The following is a 26,238-nucleotide window of genomic DNA, read 5'->3' as shown; positions in this document are numbered from 1 at the left end:
TGCATGTGTGCGTGCATGTGTGTGCGTGTGTGCTCGTGTGTGTGTGCCTGTCTGTGTCTGTGTCTGTGTATTGTTATAGTCACTATATAAAATTTTTTAAAGGACATGGGGAAAAAAAGAGTGATGCCATATAGAAATTTTTGTACTTTGATTTCAATTTTATCACATAACACCATATTTTATATAGTATTAAAATAAAAGCACTATATTGTGTTCAGTCGCTTTCAGCTCTTGGAAGTATGAATTATTTGCACTGTTTAGAATCCTGTATAAATTATTCTGCGAGGAGCATCTTTATCTCCGGCCTTTGTCCCTGGCTCGGCCGTTGCCGTAGGAGGGAGGAGTGCTGGAAACAGAGTTGTGCCGAAAGTTACGAACTTTTGAAAACTCTTGATATAAACCACATCAGCCACTCGTTTTTTAAGAAAGATTTCGCTGGTTAACACTCCCAGTCGCAGAGTAGGACTAAGCAAGCCCATTTTACCAGAAATAGCCACCACTGAATTTTCTTATTTTTAGACAAGCTTATAAATTTGATCTGCAAATGATACCTTATTGTGACATAAGTTTAAGTTACTGTGGATAATTTGGTTGAACAGTTCCAAATATTTACTGGGAAAGGTTTGTTAATGTTACTGGCCTATTTTCTATGGCTGTATAATTACTTTTCTTTTTCTTTTTTACTAAGTTGAAAGAGCTCTTTACATATTGAGCATAATGATGTTTTTTTCAATGTTATTTGTTGTAAATATTTCCTTAAGTTTTAATTTAAGCTGTTTGGATGTTAAGAACCTTACAACTTGTGATAAATCATTCATGTTTGTTATTTGAAAATACGTTCTGAGCACAAGGCATATATCTGCTACTGTGCTTGGTTATTGCATTTCTGTGGTGAGTAAAAGAAATGTATCCATCTTTTCTTTGCAATATGTTTTAAACTACGATGTGCCTTAATCTCAGAAAGGTAGCATCTGAGTACAGAACAAATGCATTTTTAATAGCCCTGTCATCCTGGCATGCTCAGGGTAGAGCTGAATTTCTGTTAGGATAAGCCAAGCATGTATTTTTATAAAATGCATTCAGTCTGGGAGTTCTAGTAGGGATAATACCTTCTAGGGATACAAGAAACATTTATGAGTTTAACTACAACATATATCTTTGTCTCATTCCTCCCACATTTTACTTGCCGTTATTTTTAAAGGCTATTACACTGTATCCATACACAGATACAGAAATTTCTTCTGTACGGCAAGAATGGACGATCAAGGACTCTGTGAGAAACAAAATCTTCATTTTTTGATACTGTTCATTTGACACCTTGGTTTGGACATTTGAACGAAATGTACATTTTCAAGAGCAAAACCCCAGTAAATCGAAGGTTTTGAAGCATCCGTACAGTTAGATGGATGCATCGAATGTCTCCATGCCAACCAGAGATTAGGCCAAGAAGACCCTTCTCTCCTGCACTCCGACTTCTGCGGGCTCTCAGCTCCCACCTGCACAACTTCAGGACTCTCCTGCCGCGTCTCCCCTGCAGGACTTCCTGCCACGTCCCCCCTGTGGGACTCACCTGCCACGTCTCACTGCGGGACTCACCTGCCACATCCCCCCTGCAGGACTCACCTGCCATGTCTCCCCTGCAGGACTCGCCTGCCACGTCTCCCCTGCCACGTCTCCCCTGCAGGACTTCCTGCCACGTCTCCCCTGTGGGACTTCCTGCCACGTCTCCCCGCAGGACTCACCTCCCACGTCTCACCCGTCATCAGGGGCCTTCTCCAGCTGTCTGTGACCCAGGAGTGTGCAGACACAAGTCAGCTTCCGTCCCCAGCTCTGCTTTTGGACGTTACCGGCCTTCTTTCTGGAACTTGGGGTGAAAGAGCACACCTCTGCCACAGTGTCTGCGCCCTCGTGGAAATGATTGTCCTTGCCGCCGGTTAACCTTCCCACTTGCTACCTCCAGCTAAGAGTGGACAGTGTGCCCAGCCTTCCACACTTTATTGTGAACGTCTGTCAGCATGATCCCAGTGTCCTACTTTTCTGCCCTAAGTCTCGCAAGGATCTTCCCCACCAAAAACGGTCCCTGGGCTTCTCCGTCTGCACACCCTTTCTTCACCATGACCCAGCCTTCCTCTCTCAGGAGGGCTCGGGAACACCCACCAGACAGACGTCCCTGTCCCTCTTTCCTCCCGCGCGATCCGATAGGCTCCTCTGTACCGATGATCCTGTTGGTCACGCTCATGAAAACGTGCGTCTGCATCGTGCTGTGGCCGCGGCTGGGCCTCAGCGTCGCTGGGCAGCTCTCCCTGCGCACGGCCCTTCCGGGGCTCCCGCAGGAACCGTGAGTGACCTCACCGGGGCCCGGCGTCTCCCAGAGCGACGGTGCGAATGACTATCCCGGTCCCTCTTTGTTTTGCTGAAAGATCAGCGAGTGAAGCTGATTTTGAAGATGTTGACCTGAGGAAATTCAAGGCGAAACTCCACACACTGTAGAAGCAGCGTTGTCGTCTGCGGCCGTGTGTGACTGTGTTCAAGCGCCATTATTTTATATAACCAAAATGTCAATAAAAGTGTTCATATGTCCTGAAAAGTATTGATAACACCAGGACTTTGGCATTTTACAAACAAATTAATGTTTTTAAAAAAAAGAGTAGGAGGGAGCGTAGGATTGCAGGGTTTGATTTTCCCGGTGCCGATGTTTAAACCCAAGAACAACAGTATCTAGTCTCAGTGGCGTTTAATACACGGAAGGCATTGTTTCATGACAAGCAGGAGATACACAGTTTCCAAATAAAGGCTTTTTTCTAACAAGTTGGCTGCGCCACTGGTCGCTGGTGAAAACCACGCCCCGGGCTTCAAACCCTGTGGGCTGGGTTTGGGAGCCCGCCCGGCCCGCCTGCCCGACGGGTGGGGCTGCTCAGCTCTGCCAGCGGGACCCAGGGTCCACCGCCACTCGGAGCATCTTCACACCGGACGGGACCGATGCCCCGAGGTTATCAGAAGCTCTTGGATGCAGAAGGCACACTGACACCTTCCTCCCGCTCACTCCCCTCAGGGGTGGCGGTGGCGGGGCGTCAGGTTAACCTCCTTCCAGCGCACTGGGGGCACATCTCAAGGACAGAACGGACGCGGCCGCGTGGCCCCGCGCCTCGCCCCGGGGAGACGAAAGCAGAAAGTGCAGCAGCAAAGCAGAACAAAGCTGTGCGTCCGTGTGTGTGTGTGTGTGCACGTGTGTGTGCACGTGTGTGCGTGCGTGTGTGTGCACGTGTGTGCACGTGTGTGCACGTGTGTTTGTGCACGTGTGTGCACGTGTGTGTGCACGTGTGTGTGCGCAATATAAAATAATTGAAGCCCAGGCAGCACCTGCTGCTTCGGTCCTGGAGGGAGGCGGGGCCTGTGCGCCCCACTTGGGAAGACAGGGGCCCAGGCAAGCGCCACGCTGCTCTCCCTGCGCCCGACCCGGTGCCGCGTGGGACGCGGGGACTGGAGCGTGCTTTCCGGCGCGGCGCCGGCTCCTTCCACACCGCTCGGCGGCGATGCGACTGGAAAGCGGCTGTGCTCGCAGGTCCCGGCCGCTGCCTCCCCCAGAGGACACTGTGGAAAGGAGTCACGGATGGAAAGTCCTCTGTTGAAGAAACTTTTCGTTCTTGAGTCTCCTGTCTGGTCACTAGGTTTTCCACTGAGGCCTGGCTGACACACGGTAAGGCACACATTGAGGCGCGCGGTTTGATTCGTTACGACCCCTGTAGACGCCCGAGGAGCCACCACCACAGTTGAGATCATGAACAGCCCCATCACCCCGAAAGTTGGCTGTCTCTTTGTGTTTCCTCCCCCTCTGTCCCCTTTCTGATCCCCCACAAGCCCCCACTATGCTCTCTGTCACTGTAGAAGAGTTTCCATATTTAGAATATGTAGCAGTGGAATCACCCAGGATGTGCTTCCTTTTTGGTTTGGCTTCTTTCACACGGCACGATGACTCTGAGATCCATCCATGTCCTGTGTGTCAATAGTTCACGATGACTCTGAGATCCATCCAGGTCTGTGTGTCAATAGTTCACGATGACTCTGAGATCCATCCAGGTCTGTGTGTCAATAGTTCACGATGACTCTGAGATCCGTCCAGGCCTGTGTGTCAATAGTTCACGATGACTCTGAGATCCGTCCAGGTCTGTGTGTCAATAGTTCACGATGACTCTGAGATCCGTCCAGGTCTGTGTGCCAATAGTTCACGATGACTCTGAGATCCGTCCAGGTCTGTGTGTCAATAGTTCACGATGACTCTGAGATCCATCCATGTCTGTGTGTCAATAGTTCACAATGACTCTGAGATCCATCCATGTCTATGTGTCAATAGTTCACGATGACTCTGAGATCCATCCATGTCTGTGTGTCAATAGTTCACGATGACTCTGAGATCCGTCCAGGTCTGTGTGTCAATAGTTCACGATGACTCTGAGATCCGTCCAGGCCTGTGTGTCAATAGTTCACGATGACTCTGAGATCCATCCTTGCTGTCACCACACAAATGGAAGATTACGAACCCTCAGGACCCCAAGGTCTTTAGGGCAGACCTGAGGGGCCCCTCCCTGGCCTCCTGCGGAGGGCGGTGCCCAGCCAGCCCCGAGCAGCCGGCCTCACGGCCTCCCTGGCCCCCCGGGCTCCCAGACCCCGGGGCCCTGCACTCTCGGGGCAGGCGGCTGTCTCTCCGCTCCTATCCCCGTCTGGGTTTCATGCATGAATTCGTTTGGACTTGTACTGTTGTGCCCTGTCGATTTTGATTATATTTAGCAAAATATGTTGGCCTGTTCCACACCTCTTTTCCGGCTGCGTAGAAAACAAAAACTACATGAGAATACATTTTTTCTACTGTGCTCCACAAATCCTTAAATTATGTTACTATTTTAACACCGAATCCATCTCACGAACCTCGGGAATTTCACAGCCTCCCCTGAGAAGGCCTCATGGTCGAGCTGTTCCGAGGTGACGACAATCTTTTAGGCGACTTGTCCATTTCAGACTCCTTCAGAGGCCCGGTTCTTAGCGTTTCTCCGATGAAGGGCATAAAGGAGCCAATATTCTGTTTACATTCACTCTCCCACTTTTAGGAATGAATGAAAAGCCGCGAGAAATCCTCTGCGCAAGGTTTTGTGCGCGAGCGGCAAAGGTGTATCTTTTTAAACCACCCTGGGGCTGTCGTCACTGCTTGTGGTAAACAGCTCCTCACGTCCACAGCCACCGGACTGGTTGTTAACACATTAACATCTGCCATGAGGTTCGGGGACACACCAGAACAATTTATTCCACGGCAGGCTCTTATTTAAACAAGGTCTGTCCTCGTATCTCTCTCAGTGTGGCCGAGGGCGGTCACAGTGGCCTGGGCGCCGGCTGCTTCTGGCTGTCACTCACAGAAGGAAACGCGAAGCAGATGCGCGCGTGAGCTGGCAGGCGGTTCAGGTGCCACGCAGCCGCCACGTGTGAGTCACGTGGCCCGGGGATACATCCTCGTGTTAAACCCGAGCTCAGCGGTCCTGCGCCACGCACACTGGCAGTGAGAATAGACTGTGCTCTGCGGTCACAATTCCGAAGTGCCCGGGCTCTTCTAAGTACAGTTGGGAGCATCCTTGGACTTTCATAAATACGATTTTGAGAACTGAAATTAATGCTGTTGGTTGGGGGTTAGGAAAGTAATGTGATAATTATGCACGAGAGGCATCGTCCTCCCCTGGGCCACATGCCCTTTGGCTCTGTCCATTCTGTTTCGTTACGTGCAGCGGTAATTCCGTTATGATTCCCCCGCTCTTTCGGTGGTTCACCAGCATCCGTTTGGTATAAGTGCCTTAGGAAGAAAAGCTGGAGCTGCTGCTGGCAAACCCCGTCATTGTAATGAATCGCCACAAAAATGGGTTGGCCACTTTGCAGTTCACGTTTTAACTTCTAAAAAAAGAGGTTTATTTTTACTTCTAATTTGTATTGTTAAATCACCATGTTTACGCTCTAACACTTCTAGAAGTTAATGCTTTGTGTTTGGGTTCGACGTGGAAACAGTAATTATATTTAGAAATATAATATATAGACTACACTAAGATCAAAAAATATTTTCAAAGATTTCCACCATCTGGAGGAAATTAAAAATCTATTCATTGTCTCTGTAACCATGGCTGCACATTTTTACTTTGCGTAGCCTATTTATTGTTAGTTAATGTTATAAGTAACACCTAATTCAACTACACCCAAAGCATGGACTTACTCCTGTGGCCCGTGGAAGCAGTGTCGTCGCGTGTTAGTTTCACTTTTAATTCCTGGAGGGACGCAGAACTTCGATAAAAGCTAAGGGGATAATATAAAAACATACAACTTGGTTCTATACCTTACCTAACTTATTCCGTTTTGAGCGTTTTTACATATCTCCCTCACTTCCCTCTAGTTTCCAGGCCAGGCGAGCCCCCGGCCTTTCCGTTTCTGTTCCCTTCGTTGGGGCGGGAGACGCGTCCGTCAGTTCGTGTCCCGGGCAGGGGCCTCTCGCGACTGGACTGCGCCCGTGGCCACTCAGACAAGGAGCTCGCGGGACTCGGGGCGAAGCGTCTCCGCGTCTCCCCCGGGCGGCGCCGTGCGGGGGCTTCTTTGCCAGCCGCGGGCTCAGGCGATTCATAGGTGATGCCGCTAAACGTAGATTAAAGGAAGATGCGCGCCTGGGTTCTGAGGTCCCCTCATCGATCTATTGTTTGTAAGCTGCCTCTAAGTGAAAGGGATTTAAAGTGACAGCTGTTAAGAAGATCGATTCAAGTTACTTAACGGTGTAGCTTCCCTCCTCTAAGTCTTTCTCTCTAATCAGACGCGTCACTCAGCTGCCAGGAGCCCTAGCTGCTCCTGGACGGCGGTCTGCGGGCAGCCGGGAAGGCTGCTAGCTGGGGCCTGGCATCGGTCACGGTCACACAGATGCTGTGGATTTTCCAGGGTCAAGTCGGGTTAGCGAAACTGAAGGGCTGACTCTCCCGCCGGCGAGGAAAATTTATTTTTACCTCCACCATGATTTGCATTTAATAGTTTTTACTCTAACTCGCATGGCTTTTCACTGCATTTCGGAAGATCCTGCTCTCCCTAAACATGTATTTGCATTTAATTTTGCTTTTCCCTGGGGCGGATGGAGAATCAGCTCCACGGGGCCCCCAGCACCCTCCTTCCAGGCTCTGCTTCCACACTCGCGTCTCCCCTCCCTGGGCCGGGGTCGTTCTCTCCGGCTCCGTCCCCTGGGATCCTGATTCTCCTGCAAATGCCCTGCGTCCTTCAGTTCTTTCCTGCCCTGCTCAGAGGGACCTCGCCCTCCTCTGAGCCTGTACTCGCTACCCTCCTGCATTTGAAAAGAGTGATCCCCAGACATGGTGGTTGAAGACAACAGTAAATGTGGTCTTTGCACAGTAGCGGGTCAGGAGTGTGGGAGCAGCTTCGCCGGGTGGTCGCTCGGCCGGGGCGTCAGCCAGGGCTGCGGTCGCCGGAGGGCTGGCCTCGGGCTGGGGGCTGGCTGTTGGCCGGGGCTCGGCTCCTTGCCAAGGGGCCTTCTCCGTAGGACAGCGTGCGGGTCCTTGGCCGTGGCCTTTCACTCTCCTGAGAGCGGGTGGCCCCACGAGGGAGCCCAGGCGGAAGCTTCCATCTAGCTCTGGAAATCACACGTCGTCACGTCTACGTTTCCCCGGTGGTAGCACAGGTCCATCCCCGGTGCATGGAAGGGAACTGCGTGAACACCGGGAGGCGAGGACCCTGGGAACACGCCCGGGCTGCTGGCCACTGGGGCTGCCGTCTTCCTACCTCCCTAAGCTCTGAAAATATTCCGCCCTGGATCCCCATCGTTCGTGTCCGTCTCCCGTCCACACCGTGAGACTTCTGTGTCCTTTAGAGTTCAGACCTGCTTCCTTCTGTATCTCACTCATCTAAAACTTCCCGGACACTGTGTTCGATATGTCACTTTCCATGGATAAGTGGGAATCACCACCTCTCCTTAATGGGCGTCATTGAAGAACGTACATGTGGAGAGGAAGCAGACAGACAGAAAAACAGACAGATTTTTATGCAGGTAGATGGAGGGAGAGAGAAAAAGAGAACAAAGGAGGTAGAGAGCAGATTACCACCTCGCTGACCGGCGGTTTCGAGCCAGAACTCCCCTGTGCAGCCGGCTGCTGGTCAGCGAGGTGTTTCAAATCACTTAAATTAACGTAAGTGCAGGCACGAGTTATCTCGTGACCGGTCAGCGGTGTTAGGACACAGAGACACCTGTGTACTCGTGGCCGGTCAGCAAGGTGTTTTAAAATGCACATTTTCTGCATTTTAACATATGAAAACATTGTCGCTACTTTACAGAGACTAGAAACTCATTTATAAGAGTTCAGGTGTGTGGACAGCTGATATGCGACACGTGTGAAAGGCTTGCCCTGTTTTTACTAAGACTCCCTCAGTTATGCCAACAAGCTGTGAACAGAGGCGTTTGGGCGTTCATCAGTTCATCATTCATCTTCCCAGTGCCCGAGAGCTCTGCAACCCGGCTCCCCGGGGTAGAATCACCTTCCGGTCGATCAATTAACATTTAGACATAATGTGAGCCAAGGGCATGGAGGACTGTCAGGAGGAACAGAGACCCGTGAGGGGATGCGTCCCAGCGTGTCCTCCTGAGGAATGCCGCCGTTTCCATCCCTCATCTGTTCCTGAACCACCTGCAGCAGGGGTCCCAAGTCCTGGCTCCACGCACTTCTCAGGCTTTAACTGCGGCCCTTGACATTAACATTCTGCCATTAACATTTCAGAGAGAGAGAACCATGAGATGTCCAGTGGCCCACCTGGACCCCATGTGCACGCTCCCCCTCCCCTTCCTGGGCCAGTGATCACCTGGACCCCATGTGCATGCTCCCCCTCCCCTTCCTGGGCCAGTGATCACCTGGACCCCATGTGCACGCTCCCCCTCCCCTTCCTGGGCCAGTGATCACCTGGACCCCATGTGCATGCTCCTCCTCCCCTTCCTGGGCCAGTGATCACCTGGACCCCATGTGCATGCTCCCCCTCTCCTTCCTGGGCCAGTGATCACCTGGACCCCATGTGCACGCTCCCCCTCCCCTTCCTGGGCCAGTGATCACCTGGACACCATGTGCACGCTCCCCCTCCCCTTCCTGGGCCAGTGATCACCTGGACCCCATGTGCACGCTCCCCCTCCCCTTCCTGGGCCAGTGATCACCTGGACCCCATGTGCATGCTCCTCCTCCCCTTCCTGGGCCAGTGATCACCTGGACCCCATGTGCATGCTCCCCCTCCCCTTCCTGGGCCAGTGATCACCTGGACCCCATGTGCACGCTCCCCCTCCCCTTCCTGGGCCAGTGATCACCTGGACACCATGTGCACGCTCCCCCTCCCCTTCCTGGGCCAGTGATCACCTGGACACCTCATGCATGCTCCCCCTCCCCTTCCTGGACCAGTGATCACCTGGACACCTCGTGCATGCTCCCCCTCCCCTTCCTGGGCCAGTGATCACCTGGACCCCATGTGCACACTCCCCCTCCCCTTCCTGGGCCAGTGATCACCTGGACACCATGTGCACACTCCCCTGCGGTTCTTAGTGGAGGGAGGGGCAAGATGGACTGTTGTGTCCTTTGTTTTGTGGGGTGTGTCCCTCTATGCCCTGAACGTTGGGCCTCTAAGCCCTTTCCTAAGGTGTTGGGTTCCTTCCTCTGCAGAGGGTTCACCTCACGTGTGCCTCTGACGTATTTATCGCTTCTTGCTACTCTGCTCCAAATAGTAGGGCGCCATCACTAAATAGAACAAGGGATGCTTGTGGACTGTCTAGGCGTTCTCAGTTCTTCCCGACCACGTTTTAATGGAAATGCAAAGCTGTAAATGTCCCCTGTGCGTGCAAGAGAACTCTTCTAGTCGTCCTTCTAACGGCAGGGATGGAGACGAGCCCCCTTCCAGACCGCGGGCTGCGGGCCGTGCACCCGAGCTCCCCCCGGGGCCTGGCAGTCGCTCACCTGCTCCCTGCTGTGGCTCCAAGTTTGATTTCCTCTCCGGGGCGACGGCTAAGCCTTCCCTTTAACCTGGCTGCATATAGGAATGTTTTTATAAATGTTCTGCCATTTCCCCCCGTGTTTCCACGGGTTGACAGCGGATTAGGGGTCCCTACAGCCTAATCGACCGCGTTGCTAAACCCTGGACCGGCTGTGAGAGGAGGTGCAGGAGAGCAGCTCTGGGGTCACGGAGTGAATGAGCCAAGTGCCGGGTGACGCGGGGTCAGAAGCAGGGAGTGTTACATTTTATCATCTTCAGGGGAAAATCGCTACAAGGAAAAAGGTTGGCAGCTCAGACCACAGTCCATGTTTCACTGAAAATGGGCCCTGAATGGACTCCCGTGGGTCCAGACGTGGGACACGGGAGCACATAACAATATTGGGGACACTCTAGCTCAGATTTAGGTGACCATTATCCTCGAGATCTATGACATTACAATATCAAGGCTGTTTTTTTCCACATTGTTTTGTATTAGATACTGCTTTGATATAAGTGGGAAAACAGAATTTTGAAACTATTTTAATTGTTAAGAAATTGTCTTTTGGTAACAGTAACCTTTGGTATCTGTAACGTTTGGTATTGGTAACAGTAATGGTTGGTAACAGTAACGGTTTTTCTGGGGAACGGGCTTTTGAAAAAGCAGATCTGTTAGGAGTCTGTGTGGAATAAAGACTACTGTGTATTTCATTCTCATTACACACAGAACAGGCTCATCTAAATAAACGGCAATGACTTTGTTACTATTAAAACTGCCTTGGGGCTGATCTCAAATTTTAATATATTCAGTTTGTCTCCTTTTTGCTGTAAAATCGTATGGTTCATTTACTAGCAAAAATATATAGCTATTCAGGAGATTTTTTTTCCCCCCTACAAAGTGTTTTAAAGGAACCCAAAACTTTTTGGACTTGTTTATATCAATTTATAGTGATCTCCTAACCTTAATTTAAGAAACTGGATATTTGGGTGGGATGTGGGTGGCAGAATAGACAAAATAAATCTTACAGTAGAAGAATCTCTGCTGAGTCAGAATTCCCCGTTTCCTCTTGCCCGTGAAACACGAGCGCCTGTTCACCCTAACTGCTTTGGCGCAATGGTAATTTTTCTTTTGACTTTGGGGAAATTCAGATTCTATATATTATTATAACTAAATTCAAGGGACATCTATTTAAAACCTCCCAGTGCCTGGTACTATGAGAACATCAGTGTAAAGTAGGCACGGCGTCTACCTTCAAGGACCACAGTCTCTAAGAGAGGAGACACGTATCGATCCTATGATGTGATGATGGATCGATGGAAATACATAGAAGTGTGGGGGTGTTTAGTAGGTTAACTGGTAATTATGAGCCAGGGAAGGCTTCTAGAAAGGGGGTGCATGGGAGCTCTGGTGTAAACAGTGGATCGGTAAATCTGTTAACATAAAACATAAAATCAGGAAAGTCTGTGTTCTGGGTCCTTAGCCGAGCGCTTCCAGTTTAGGAAACGCGGCCGGGCATCCACGAGCTGGGCGCTCAGCCGGGGTCTCTGCCGACCACGCCTCGCAGCCCCACCGGGTCGCTCAGTGTCCTCCCCACCCTCAGAAGAACCGCAGGCCATGTCTGCCTTTCTCTTTGCAGGAGCCCTGTCCTGGTTTTCCAGTGCAACCACCGCCACGTGATCTGCTTGGACTGTTTCCACTTGTACTGTGTGACCAGGCTCAACGACCGGCAGTTCGTCCACGACCCGCAGCTCGGCTACTCGCTGCCCTGTGTGGGTGAGTCGGGCCTTCCCCCCGCGTTTAGTGCTGGTCAGACAGGAGGAGAGCTGTTGGCGTGAAACTGCCTTAGATACGCCCAGTCCCTAGCGGAGGGCTGAAAATTCAAATATCTGTTTGATCATTGGGGTCAAGAAACATTAATGTTTGGATCACAAAAATAAGGTATGAAAGAACTATGTTAACTAGAAAATGCAAAAGCTGCATAAAGGTATTGAAGACCAAATTAGCAATATTATTCAGCCAAGGTACATAAAGTATGTCTGTGGATTCACCCTGCAAGTTACAGATTTATTACTCAGGCTAGAGCAGCACTAGCCAAAATTTTAAATCATGCTAAACCATTTGAGCACATACACATAGGTATGAAACAATACATATTTAAAAAGAAATTAAAGAAGACTGAGAGCTGAAGCATTTACAATTTTAAATATTTAAAAAACCTTTCAACATTTACAAAACACCTTTTACTTGCATTATATTATTATTATTTTTTTTTAATTGAGATGAAATTCATGTAACATGCAATTAACCTTTCTGAAGTGTATAATTCAGTGGCATTTTGTGCATTCACAATGCAGTGACCACCCAGCTCCCTCTAGTTTCACAACCACTTTATTACCCCCAGAAGAACAGCCCATATCCATTAAGTAATCACTCCGCATTGCCCCTCACCCCCATCCCATAACCACCGCCGTGGTCTGCCCCTATGGATTTGCCAATTCTGGATGCCTCGTATGAAAGGGATCATGCAATGTGACCTTTTGTGCCTGCCTTCTTTCTCTTAGCGTAATGTTTTTGAGGTTCATCCAAACTGTTCCTTTTTATGGCTGAATAATATTCCATTGCATGGATGTATTGCAGCGTGTTTATTCATTCACTTGTTGATGGGCGTTTGCATTGTTTTTACCTTTTGGCTGTTATGAGTAATGCTGGGTCATATTTAATTCTGTGTTTAGGAGCTACCAAATGATTTTCCATAGCCGCCGCTCCGTTTTGCACTGTCACCAGCAGCTTATAAGGATCCCCCTTCCTTCATATCCTCACCATCGCTTGTTGTTTTTCTGGGTGTGGTTTCTGTTTGTTTGTTTTTTTAATAGCCATCCTATCGAGTGCGAAGTGGTACCTTATTGCGGTTTTGATTTGCATTTCCTTAATGACCAGTAGTGTTGAATATCTTCTCATGTGCTTGTCTGCCATTTGGAGAAAGGCCTATTCAAGGCCTCTGTGTATTTTCAGTCGGGTTGTTTGCCTTGTTGTTGAGTAGGAAGCATTCTTTCCGTATTCTGGACACTAGACCTTTTTCAGATATATGACTTCCAAGCCTTTCTCCTATTCTGTAGGTTGGTGATAAGGTCCCTTGATAAAAACAAAAGTTTTTAATTTTGATGAAGCTCAATTCATCTGTTTTTTCTGTTGTTGTTTGTATTTTGGTGTCAATGTAAGAATCTACTGCCAAGTCCAAGATCATGAAAATTGACCCCCATGTTTTCATTTGGTAGCTTACTTAGGTCATTGGTCCTTTTTGAGTTAACTTTTACATGTGGTAAGGGTCCAGACCTCATTATATATTAGTTTTGAATGACTGCAGGGTCAGTAAATATGCTTCATTGATTTTGAAAATTGTAGCTGGAAACTATGTGATACCTTGATTGAATGGTCAGGTTTTGAGTTCAGTTTATTTCATTACTTAGTTTTCACATTGATCATAGCTGAACAGTATACCTCAAAATTATTTCAGAGATCCAAATGGAAGTAGCTAATTGCATCGTTGGCTTTGTAAATTATGATACGCTTTTTTCAAATGTACCTGCAGCAATGCAATGGTTTTTACATTAAGATTTACATAATATATGTGTGAATATATTGGTAAGGAAAACTCATTGAAAGGTATTTTGCTCTTATTTTTAACAAAAGGATTCAAAAGTCAGTGAAATGTTTATTTGAAATTTGGAAGATTCTGTGTCTGTTTTTCATTTTTTAATGAGATTTTTTTACTGATAAACCTTCCTTCACAAAACCAGATAACCTGGGAACATTGGTAAGTATCCATTTTCAAATGCTATCTTCATAGTTGAGGTACTTTAAAAAATTAGTTCATTTCTCATTTATTTAAAAAATATAAACCTTTTTTTGTTATGGAAAAATGTAAACATACTAAGAGAAATAGTAAAATAACCACGTGGTCCCCATTTCTCATACAACAAGATGTCCTGGATTTTTCTAACTCTTCCTCAACAACCTGGACTCGGCCCTTTTTCTAAGGAAATGGTGTTTAGAAGTCCCAGTCTCAGTGCCTGGTGTGCTCATTGTTACTGGGCTGCACTGTTTCTAGGCCCAGTTAAAGAGCTGGGAAACATGCTTAAAAAAATAAGTATAAACTGCAACATAGATACACTGACATTTCCAGTTCAAATCCAGAGTTATGGAATTTTGACTTCAAGTCACTAATCTTACAGTTGTTGCTTCTTAGCAAAAATCCTACTACGAAGTGATATCAACAGAATTGCCCGTTTGTCTTATGTTTCAGTGCCCACAATAGTATCGATATTAGGTACAGTTAGAAAACCAACACCATCACCAAGGTACGGTCACTGAAAGCAGTGACCAGATTTTCACCCTTCGTTTTCTCATTAGGACATATTTGCAGTTACTGTATACTTATGTCATCAATTGCATACATATTTTATTTCTTTTCAAATTGCTTTTAAAATTTATTTTGTTGCAATAATTATGTAAAGTATTGACATAATTCCAAAGTCAAAGCTCTAAAACAAGTTGCATTAAAAGAAATAAGAGCTTTTAACTCCATTCGCTTCAATATCCCGCCACAGGTAAACCATTATTGAAAACGGCCCCATTTTATGGAAGCGTAAGCAGATCACCAGTGGTGCGGGCGCTGGCGTGGGCTGTGTCGTCCCTCCTTAAGTAGGAAGGGCACGCTCCGCCCGCTCCGCCTTGCTGTGTTTCCTAGCCTGCGTTATATGCGACATTCGGGAGACCGCTCCCTAGCAATACATGGACATTTTCCTCATTAAAAATGTCGCACCGTTGAATTCCATCGTGCGTATATACCTCACTTTTTTCTTACGCGTGGACACGTCGTTTTCATTTTCCTTCCTGCAAGCATGGCTACAACTGACAGGCTGTGTGCCCACGTCTTTTCATAGTGTTGTCAGAATATGGCCGAGGCAGACGCCTGGAGGCGGGTTACTGTATGGAAGAGAAACAGCACGCTGCTCCCACGGTTTCCCAGCCCCCTCCCACGGCACGGCCACGGCCACAGCCACAGCCACAGCCACAGCCACCGCCGAGCCTCTTCTCATCCCCACCGCACAGCCTCCCCGTGTCTCAGCAACAGGGCGCTGAGGACGTGGTGACTGCTCCTCCGGGCCTCTGCTTGAGAAGTGGGGTTTCCACGCCGTGCTTTCCCTCCTGTGTTGAACAAGGTCGAGGACCTTCATAGGCTTGAGATGCTTCTGCATTTCTCTCTCTCAGACATTTAAAAAATATCACCTTTTCATCGAGGGACAGGTTAAGTGAATATATTGAATATGTTTTTTCAAAAATACTCTCTCTATAAGCACACTATTGACATTTCCTTCCAGTCCCAGGAAAGGTTAATCGTGTTGAATCACTTCTATTTTTATAAGAATGTGCGTAAACCAGCTTTAATTTTGCTAGATTTTTTGACACAATGTAACATCCACTCTATGAAACAAAAGACCCGCCTGATCAAGCTCTGTCTAATTGAAATGCATCATATGTATAGATTGTAAAATAGCGTAGCCATATTTTAATTGCCTTTAAAATTTTTTAAATTAACCTTGTCGGTGACACCCTTAGGCCTTTGTGCACTCCTGGGTTCTTTGTTTTAATAGCAAGTGAGGCAGGGGATGAATGAGTTTTAAATATGCTGCTCTGTTTTTTTCTTTGCAACCCTTTTAAATAGTTTTTTGTAAATGCACCTATCTCATTACTGGCTTTTTAAGCATAATGCTTCATAAAACCTTGATTTATTTTCTAAAATGCCACTGACATTGAGAACTTACCTTCCCTGATACCCCTTTCCTTTCGTCCTCAGCAACACTCAGCAGAAGGCTGCCTGTTTGTGTCTTGTTCTTAGAAGAGAACGTGGCGCGTGGCCGGAGGCGGAGGCCGGGTGGGAGCAGCCTGCGCGGGCCAGCGGCCCGCCGCCCTCCCGCCCCGTGACCCGTTCGCCCAGCGCCGATTCTTCAGCGCGTCAGCGCCGTTCTCATGTCCAGCAGCCCCCCTTATCCGTGGTTTCGCTTTCCAGCGTCTCCGTTAGCCCCAGGCAACCACAGTGTGAGACGATTCAAAGGGAAAATTCCAGAAATCAACCCTTGATAAACTTCCAGTTGTGCACCGTGCGGAGTGGCAGGAGGAAACCCTGCGCCCTCCCCGTTTGTCGCCGGGGGTGAATCATGCCTGTCCGGGTCTCCACGCCGAGCGCTGCCTGCCCGGTGGCGGCCGCTCGCAGCACCGCGGGGCTGGCGTTCAGATCACCCCAGAGCGCAAGAGTCTAGGGACGCTGGTGATTCAGATGCGACAGAGAGAAGCCGGAAAGTGCTTCATTTAACTGAAAGAGTGAGGAGGTGCACTGAGATAGCAGGAGGGAGGGAGGGAGGGAGGGGTCTAATTTCTAAATTAAACTTTATCATGGACACGTACGTATAAGAAAAATCATATATGCAGGATTCAGTACTACCCGTATTTTCAGGCATCCCCGGGGGTCTGGGGACATATCTCCCATGGGTGGGGGTCTACTGTTTTCCAAAGGTACCTACTCATAACCAAATATAGTTCAGTTTATCAGAATGTTGTCATGTGCTATTTTTTTTTTTTTTTACTGTGACTCAAATTATGTTTTTCCCATACTATTTAAAAGGAGACTTTCAAATGTCACCATAGAATTTTTTGGTAAAAACAAACTGGATTATCTTGAGTCTTTGCCCGACGGGGACACTCTCCTCATTTATTACTTGCTTGATTTTTAAATGTCTCGCTAAGTGTAATGGCTTCACGCCCAACTTAGTTTACGTCCCAGGGCCTGTTACACGGTCAAGGTGAGGCTCACCGTCAGGGGTAACGGCGCCTCCCTTCAGCGCCCGTCAGCGACCCTCCCGGCGCATGTTGCTTTATTAGTGCTATCCTGAATTAATGGTTTCTTTGCAGGAACCTTGAATCTCCTTAAGTCACTTATGTGATTTAACAGCGTTAGTTAAGTTAGATGAGATAATTTATCCATAATTCTTTTAGCCAAGCACAGGTAACCTTCTGCAGCAAGAAAGTGCCCCACTCTCCGAGTCTTTGTTGTTGGACTCCCGCTGTCCCTTCAGGATGCCCCCGAATAACTGATGGCACAGGGCCATCTGACTGGCAGACCCAGGTATAAGAGATACCAGTACCTGCCTGTACATTCTTAGTGAAGCTTGATTGCTTCATATTTTAAATAATACCTGTGTAAGCCCTAGTAATACCTCCAATAAACCAGTGAGTCGTTCCGCACATATCCTGGGGCAGACACAGAGCATCGGAGGAGCCGAGTTCGAATCCCGGCGCTGGGACGGAATACCTGCGTGACACAGGGCCAGCTAACGGTGCGCCTCGGTTTCCCTGTAGGGTCAGACTGGGACAATACAGTAGCACCTGTTTCATATGTCGTTATGTGGATGAGTTAAAATAATGCCCTTAAAGTGTCTTTAGGTTAAATGTTGAAGATAGCACAAAACTGAATATTTGCTTTTGTTTTTTGGTTGTTACATAAGTATGTATCCTCACGGGTGGCACATATAACGTACGTGCGCCTATATGTAAATACAGGTATATTCACCGAGGAACGTGTATTAGACATTCCTTAGCTGTAGGCTGGCATTTCCTGCAGCTCAGTGAGTAAATCACCAGTCATCAGGCACGCTTTACTGATCCATCTCTCTGGCCATCTTCCCGTTTCTTTTCTACTTTGCCTTGATTTATAGAGCATAGAATAAGACATAAAATTAAGAAGTAATATTATAGAATTAGAAAATCAAAGTTTTCAGCTCTAAGTAGAAGGAGCAGTCTATTAGGAACGAGGCCTGGTTGAGCCCATGTTATTTCCCTGGCACAGCCGGGAATACTCGGGGTTCACTGGAAGGCTATATCAGTGTCCGTGACTTTTATCAACAAGACTTAAATAATATGTACGAAAAGCAAAAATAGTGGTTAATTCTGTAAAGGAGCAAGGGTGTACTCAAGGTCAGCTTCCTGGGAGCTGGGCACAGCCTGGGCCAGATCCCTGCAGGAAGGTGGGGTGTGGCCGGTCACATGATCATGGTGCTCAGAACTCCTCCCTCAGGCTCTGGGCCACCTCAGCAGTTCTGTGTGACAAAGACAATGTAAAATGCATTTACCGCAAGTGCATTGTAAGCCCTGGCAACGTCCTGTCACCTGGGGTGGCCGAGGGAGTGGTTCCCCCTTCCCTAGGACAGGCCATGGGCCATGGGTGCCATTCAAGTGGGTCCCCTAAAGAAGTATGCAAATGACCAATACATATATTAAAACTCGACCATGATTCGTTACTAAAGAATCACTAATTTAAAGCATATAATCTAATGTGATGGGCATACATTTAAAGCAGTTCAGAATATAAACTCATTAATTTTCGAAAAGCAATTTAGCAACTCATATTATGAGCTTTAACATATTAACAGACTGATCAGAAGCCTGTTCACAGGCACATTCTCCATGTGCCTGTCTGTCTGTCTGTCTGTCTGAATGAGCAGCCCCTTCTCCCGCTGCCTCCTAGATCTCAAATAGCTAACAGCCCCATGGCAGTGGGAGCTCCAGGAGCTAAACAGCTGGGGAGCGTCAGTCCAAAGCCAGGGCTCCTTCAGCCTCAAAATCACTTACAATTAATTCATACTCCCTTGTTTTCCGAGGTCAGTGCTGGACTCCTTTCCACTTGGCAGGGCGGGAGCGTGGTTTTGCAATTTCAGGCGTCTTCCCTTGGTCTGAATGCACGAGGCAATGCGGGCGAGGAGGGCAGTCTTCCTCCTCTAGCAAGAGCCACGTGGAAGTAACAGAATCGGGGTTCATTTCCACTCAGGTTAGGGCGCAGTGTGGGTCGGCTGTGAGGCCTCTGCCCCACAGTATCATTCAGGGACTCAGACTTCTGCCACCCCGTGGTTCTGTCATCCTCAGCGGCCTCCAAATCCCCGTGGGATCCTCCCCATCCAGGCCGGGGGCAGAGAGAGCAGGCCGTCACCTTGCGGAGTTTTCGGGGAGCAGGCCGGAAATGGAGCCCATCACTCCTTCCCCCATTCCCGCTGCCAGAACCCAGCCACATGGCCCCACCTAACCACAGGGGGGTGCACATGCATGTGCGTGTGTGCGCGTGTATGCTGTGTGCATGTGTATGCGCTTGTGCGTGTGTGTGCGTGCATGTGAATGCACGTGGGTGCCTGGGCGCGTGGGGAAAGTGGGAATGTGGCCTGCCGTGTGCGGGGAGAAAAAGTGAACAGGGCGCAGACACACAGCCGTCTCTACGGCCAGTTTGACGATGGTGAAACGTAAACTTTATCGCAGGGCCTCGGGGCTCTGCTCTCCCGCCTGCCACGGAACAACCCAGGCAGCTTCCCTGGAAGGAGTGACCGGTACGGGGACAGGACCAGGAACCGCCGCAGGGCAGAATGATGGTGCTCGGCACTCGTCCCAGCTGGGTCGGCAGGTCTCTCCGCCGTCGGGGCGTCCGTCTGGCCTGGAGATGCCGCCTGTAGAATCCTGCTTCGGAGACGGGGTTTTCTCGCTCACGCGATGCAATCGCGTGTCTTCCGTGGATTCCAAATGATGGGGCTTCATGCGCCTGCTGGAAATGGTTCGAGCCTATTTCTTCCTTCATCTCCAGGGGAGCCTCCTGTCCAAGCCGCAAACTGCACCCCAGATTCTTCCTTCGCTCGGGTGTGTTCTTTCCAAACTGCCTTTCATCTTCTCCTCCTGCATCTTATTAAGTGGTTGAAAATAACATTCTAGAAAACAGAAGTAAGGTGGGAATGCTTTGACTAGCGAGCAGAGAAGGCAGAAATTCCTTCCCACGCACGTCTGCCCCCAACTCTTAAGAAGAGCAACCTGGAAGAAACAGACCGTTTTAAGTGTGAATTTATTACTCCTCCGAAGAGATCTAGAAAGATGCCTGCAGGTGCTCAGGAGAGCTGTGTCTCCAGGGGCCACAGATATCCGGAGCCAGTCACACCTCAATTCCGAAGAAATCGGGGCCACTGTGGCCCCTGGGTTAAGAAAATTTAAGTTGTTTTTGAGACGGAATTGCTTTGAGTGTTAAGCCCACATTTCCCGATAGCGCCGAGGGGTGTTCTTCACAGTTGTTCTCATTGGAGGGTTTTCCTTCGTGACTCCCCCTCCTCCTCCATCATCCACAGGCTCAGCTGTTACTTTGGCCACTTAAAGCACCTACACTTACACACACACACTCACATACTCTCACACACACACACACATTCATACACACAACACACACTCATATACACACACATACACACACAACACACATACGCACTCACACACACACACATTCATACTCACACACACAATACACACACATACACACACAGCACACATACACACACTCACACCCTCACATACACATTCACACTCACAACATACACTCAAACTCTCACACAAGCAGAAACTGTGATAAAACTTCCTTACTGTGTGGTGTCTTGTATTAATGAGACTTCATGCATAGAAATTGCTACAAGCCGCTGACCTCCAACTATCTTTGAAATAATTAATAATGTGCTTAGAGGTGTTGATTTACATATTCATGAGAGTCCATATTATTTGGTGCCTCAGCAGGACAGAGATACAATTTAATGTTTTCATTGCAGGCCCATTTAGCAAGAGGAGTGGTTTAATATTCTAACATCAAGATGGAAATAAATGTATAATATCTGAACCAAACAACCCCATATTTCGAGGAAAATCTGAGCCCTGCCAGGTCATCCTGTAGGTTCTATTACTGACTCCATTTAGGAGTTTGGTGAATTATTATTTCTTTCATGTTTTGCTTTTCAGGCCTTTACTGAAAGTCATTCATCTTGGGATGATGTATTTATAGAGGGAAACATTGCAGGAAAAGCAGAGGAAGTCCGGAAAGGGGGAAGAGCGAGTGTTAGGGGATGTGGTAGATTTGGTCTGACGTCGCTCCGGCTCTCCCCACGCCCCCCCCCCCCCCCCCAGCTGCCAGGACCAGCTCTTTCCTGTGGGTCACCTGTGACAATGCTGCAGTCATTGGCCACTGTGTTAGTCTTCTAGGGCTGCCATAACAAAGGACCACAAACTGAGGTCTTAAATAACGGAAATTTATCTCCCACAGTTCTGGAGGCCAGCAGTCCAAAATCAAGGTGCCAGCAGGTTCGGTTGCCCTGAGGCCTTTCTCCCTGACTCACAGATGGCCGCGCTCAGGCTCCCTCTTCACATGGCCGTCCCACTGGGCCTGCAGCCCTGGCGTCTCCCTGTTGTGCTAATGTCTTCTTTTAAGGACACTAGTCAGATTGGCCGCACCCACCCTGACGGCCTCACTTTAACCTAGTTACTCCTTTAAGGCCTCTCTCCAAATGGTCACATCCTGAGGGACTGAGGGTTGGGGCTCCAACATATGAACTTTTGAAGGACACAATTTAGTCCATAAAAGCCACCCTCCTGATTGTGAAATAGTTTTTAAATACTGGCCACCCCCAACTTCAGAGGAGGCCTATTGAAATAATGGCCTCTAACAAGTTTTACTGGTCATTGTAGACCAAACCGCTGTGGCCAACGGAACCCAAATGTAATGGCTCACACCCAAATGCAGTTAATTCTTGCCTGGGCCAGGGGCGGAGTCTTAGGTGGGTGGGAGGTTTTCCTCAATGTGGCATTTCTGCCTTTGGGCTCTCCCATGCCATTGGGACTTACCACTCTCTTCATGGTCAGACTGACCCCCAGATCGAGGATCCAGCTGGCATGGGGCAAAGAAATGATAAAAAAAAGACGTGCATCTTTCTCATAAACCCCGGTGTGGAAATGGCACACATCCCTTCATTGACCAGGACATAGCCATCGGCCTTACGTGCTGCAAAGCAGTCGGGGAGGTGAAGCCGAGATACAGAGAAGGAGAATCGAGGAGAATACCTGGCAGTGTCTCCTGAAGGTCTTCCCTTGGAGTGCTGACGGTTCAACCTCCAGGCGGTAGGCCTGGTTCCACATTCATGAGTCAGGGAGCACGGGCCCAGCTGGTGCCGATCCAGTTCCAGACCTGCTCTTCCAGAGGCACAGCTGATTTGCTCACCTAAAATGAAAAAGATCGCTTGTGAAGAGGGCTGGCCCAGCCTCTGGTGCCCAGGAGGAGAGCCTCCGCCACCGCCAGTTCCAGACCCGGCTTCGGGAAGTATCCACGTACTTAGGATTCTAGCAGGAGGCCTGAAGCTGTGGCCTAGGTGTGAGTAGTAAGGGTTTCATGCCTAAAAAGTGAAAATATAGTTCTCTTTTTGACATCTTCTACATTAGCAGATTAACAAATAATGGAAATAATTCCTATGAATCAGGAATTAACATCATAAGAAGTATAAAATGTTACATAAGTAAAATCCTGTAAAGCACTTAAAAATTACTGATAGAAGTTATTAAATCCTTAAGTTAGATTCATCGGACATAGCCAGACTTTCCAAACTAGTCTTTAATGAAGGAGATACACGTGGGAATTTAAATAGTTACGTTAACGAGGCGACACCGTGATTTGTCACCTCCCGTCTTTTCCTGGCAGCATCAAGAGGCTGCCTCAACTAGGCCGTCGGTACACCTTTTAGTTTTGTATTCCGAATCGGCCATCCACGAGTAATGCGGAGTTTCCCTTTAGCGCTTTTAGGCTATCGTCCTGTATAACATCGAACAAATCTGTAGCATGACACTCGAGTTACGTTATTTCAAAGCTGCTGAGCGACACCCTGAAGGAAGGGATCTGCCTGTGGTGCAGGAAGAAACTGTTACAACTCCTGTTCCAGTTTACTTATTACACCTTCAATCCGTGTGTGTCACTAAATGGACACACAATAGTCGCAATATTTGTATTAAATCAGTACTGAGATTCATATTCAATTTCCAGTGTTTTTGTTTGTTTGTTTTTTTGGGTATGTTTTCCACTGTTTTCCAGAAAGAGTAGAAGGGAGGGAGGGAGAGAGAGAGAGAGAGAGAGAGAGAGAGAGAGAGAGACGTCAATGTGAGAGACACACGTCTACTAGTTGCCTCCCGCACTAGTTGCCCCGCTATGTGACGTGTTTATGGGAAAGTTAGGGGAGCACTGAAAATTTTGGAAGCTTTTTGGGGGATAATTACTGTTAACAGGGATATTCTGTTTGCCAGAGGAACTGCAATGAGACTCAAGTAAATAAGCATCTCAGAAAATTACCCAATTACATATTTAACTGCTCCGAGGCCTTCTGGTCTCAGGGGAAAATGGCATGCATTTTACAAAATTGCTTATAATTGTGAATTGTGTGTTCACAAAGGAACCAGTGAGGGGGCAGGAGGCACAATTGTCAGAGCCGAGCAGTGGAGTCTTTTTTTAAGGACTCGAATATAAGAGAAACACTTGCAGCTGCTTTCCCGACGCAGGGAAAGTGCGTTTCAGAAGGTTCCACGTCTCTCCCAGGAGAGACCACAGAGCTGCTTCATGCCCGAGGGGTTTCATTCAAAGGCCCTCAAATGGAAGGCACTTAGCTATTGTTTCAGGAACACGTTTTCCTTATGAGGCTGCCTTGTTAGAGGCAGAGGCCTACTATATTTTGTTGCAACGTCGTGGTTCATTATTTTATTTGTTCTTCATAAATATGGCCGCGGTATCTTGTGAGTAGGACATTAATTTTGAGTAATTATCCAGAACATCTGTTTAGGCCGTAACATTTATTTGGTAGGATTTGGCACCTACTTTAAGGGAGCCTGTCCTTCTGAAATTATTGCTGAATACTAAAAGCTGGGCGGTTTGCTCTCCGTGGCCAGAGAATGTGCGCATGTTGAACGATTTGCTGCATCGGTGATCCCTCGACCCGTCCGTGTCATCAATAACGGCTGGGATACATGTCGCTACAGGCTGAGAACCCACAAATATCAGGAAACCTCAGCGATATTTGATGATTTACGCTCTTAGAGAACTTATGCGTCGACTCACTATTCTTTTCTGTTGAGTTTTGATGGTGCTGAACCGAAGGTATTAGAACTGAAATTGGGGGGGGGGGGCAATAGGTCTTTCTCATCTTTAAAGGTGTTGTTTTATGCTACTTAATATGTCATTTCCATTAAAAATAAGGCTGTAAAAATCCAATTCCAGTTCACAGATGTAGTTGCCGGCGTTGTGTCTCTGTGCTCTGGCCAGGATGTGTATTTATAACGTTGACATGACTTGCTCTGACATTGCCAAGTCATTTACAGATTCAGCTCAGTCTTGAGCTGTGACCAATTAAAGTGACTAATTAAATCGAGGAAAAGGGTATCCATAAGTGGATGGTGTAAACAGAAAATAAAGTTAGCAATTGACATTATGACCACAGGAATTTTTTTTTTTTTTTGAAGAATGGGCTGTGTGTTAAAAGGGTAGATTTCCAGGCGAGAAAGACAAGAAGCCATTTGACAAACGTGACTCGTGGCTCAATCAGCTATGTGTTTGCTCTTGTACCTTGAGCCCTGAAAGTCCCCGACGGTCTTCAGTTTCATCACAGCTTCTTTCTCGGGAGCGAACTATTTACACACCAACCAATCGGTCACACTTCAGGAAGCTGGGCCCAGCTTTAGGCTTAGGTATATATTCTCCATATCCAGGGAACCCCCAAGAATGCTTGAAAGGCAGGAAATACAGTCTGGGTTGTTGTGACCGTTGTCTCTATGCCTGTGATAGAAACAGCCGAACAATGGAAACAGCCAAACAATGGAAACAGCCTAGAGGGACCTAGAATTAGGTTAGATGTGTCTGAGTCAGGGACTAGAAAAAGGTCATTGAAATGTGACGTATAGACAGGGTGTCCCCCCAAATGTATACACACTTTGAATAATTATTAATTCCACTGGGTTAAATCTGAAAAGAAAGATACATTAGTTGAGCCACCCGCTGTTAAGTGTGTGTACATTTTGGGGGGACAGCCTACTCCAGTGGCACAGAAAGCATATAGAACACAAAAAAGGGAGTCGGAGGTGACTGCTACCTAAGCCTGGCAGGTGATGAGAATCTGTATCGCTGTTAAGCTTTATTGGGAAGGGCAGCTTTTTAGGAAGCGCTGAGGGCATGGAGGGGCACGGTTACCAGTCATGAAAATGGGGCACGGTCGTCACATTAGTTCCTCATATTTAATGGCCTTTTAGAGCTTTCTGGAGCATCCAGAAAAGCTCCTTTACATTTACCTGTTTACAGTACAGGCCAAGCTTTCCAGCCAAAAGCACGTTCTAGGGGATGGTCCCGGAAATTCTCCCACAGCCCTTCACAGTCAGGACTCCACCGGCGGGGACCGAGGTGTCGGTTCCTGAAACGCAGACGTGCCGTTAGCTCCACCATCAAAATGCTTGCTCTCCCTGGCGTGTGCTCCGAAGGCAGCTGGTGTCTTCTGAAACGAGAGACTTTAAATGAGTGAAATTGTACTTGAAAGCAGTTTGCTTCATATAGACTCTTAGGACTTTAGATTTGACATCACCCTTGGAGATTATCTTACCCAACGGGGTATTTTATAGATGAGGAAACTGAGGCCCAGAAAGGTTAAAGGGAGTGGCTGTGGTGTCGAGGGAGGACTTGCGCTCAGACCTGAGACTGAGGCCCACCCTCGCGTCCTGTGTGACCTCAGGCAAGTGCCTTCACTTCTCTGAGCCTTGGCGCCCGGACCTCCCATTGGCAGGATTCTTTTCTGGGTGGACCTGTTCATTATGTGGGTAAATGTGCCGTGTGTGTCAGAAGTTCATCCCTTCGTATCGCCGAATTGTACCCGGTTGTAGGTGTAGAACCACAGTTAGCTTATCCGTTCAACAGTGGTGAACATTTGGGTCGTCTCTGTCTCCGGTTTTCACAGACAAATCTGCGGTGAGGCTCTCTGCTGGTCTCTGTGAGCACAGGTTATTTTCCTCTTGTGGAAATACCCAGAAGTGGGACGGCTGGATCATATTTTAGGAGTGTTTTGTTTTGTTTTTACGAAACTGCAAAGCTGTTTTCAAGGTGACCGTCCCGGCCCGTGTGCCCACGAGGCTGGAGGTTCCAGTTTCCCCCCATCCTCGGCACGCGACGTGTCAGGCTCTCAGGGTCCAGCTCCACACGCGCCGCGGCTCAGCACCGCCGGCCCCCTGCGCCCCCGGACCCGGGCGCTGGGCGTCCCTCCTGGGCAGTGCGCTGCTCTGTACGTTCCGCGCGGGAGCGTTGGGTTGGCCTC

At 48.3% G+C, this 26,238-nt stretch overlaps 1 protein-coding gene across 1 annotated transcript in view; it reads left to right on the top strand.

Annotated features, from left to right (window-relative positions):
* PRKN (parkin RBR E3 ubiquitin protein ligase) overlaps positions 1-26,238 on the top strand; it is a 613,811-nt gene that overhangs the window by 387,833 nt on the left and 199,740 nt on the right. The window contains exon 7 of the mRNA XM_087817735.1: positions 11,652-11,788. Within this exon, the coding sequence (XP_087673861.1) occupies positions 11,652-11,788 (137 nt within the window). The remainder of the gene's footprint in view (positions 1-11,651; positions 11,789-26,238) is intronic.

This window comes from Miniopterus natalensis, chromosome 5 (assembly GCF_054644295.1).
Source record: "Miniopterus natalensis isolate mMinNat1 chromosome 5, mMinNat1.hap1, whole genome shotgun sequence".
NCBI lineage: Eukaryota > Metazoa > Chordata > Mammalia > Chiroptera > Miniopteridae > Miniopterus > Miniopterus natalensis.
This window is presented reverse-complemented; position numbering and strand designations above follow the sequence as displayed.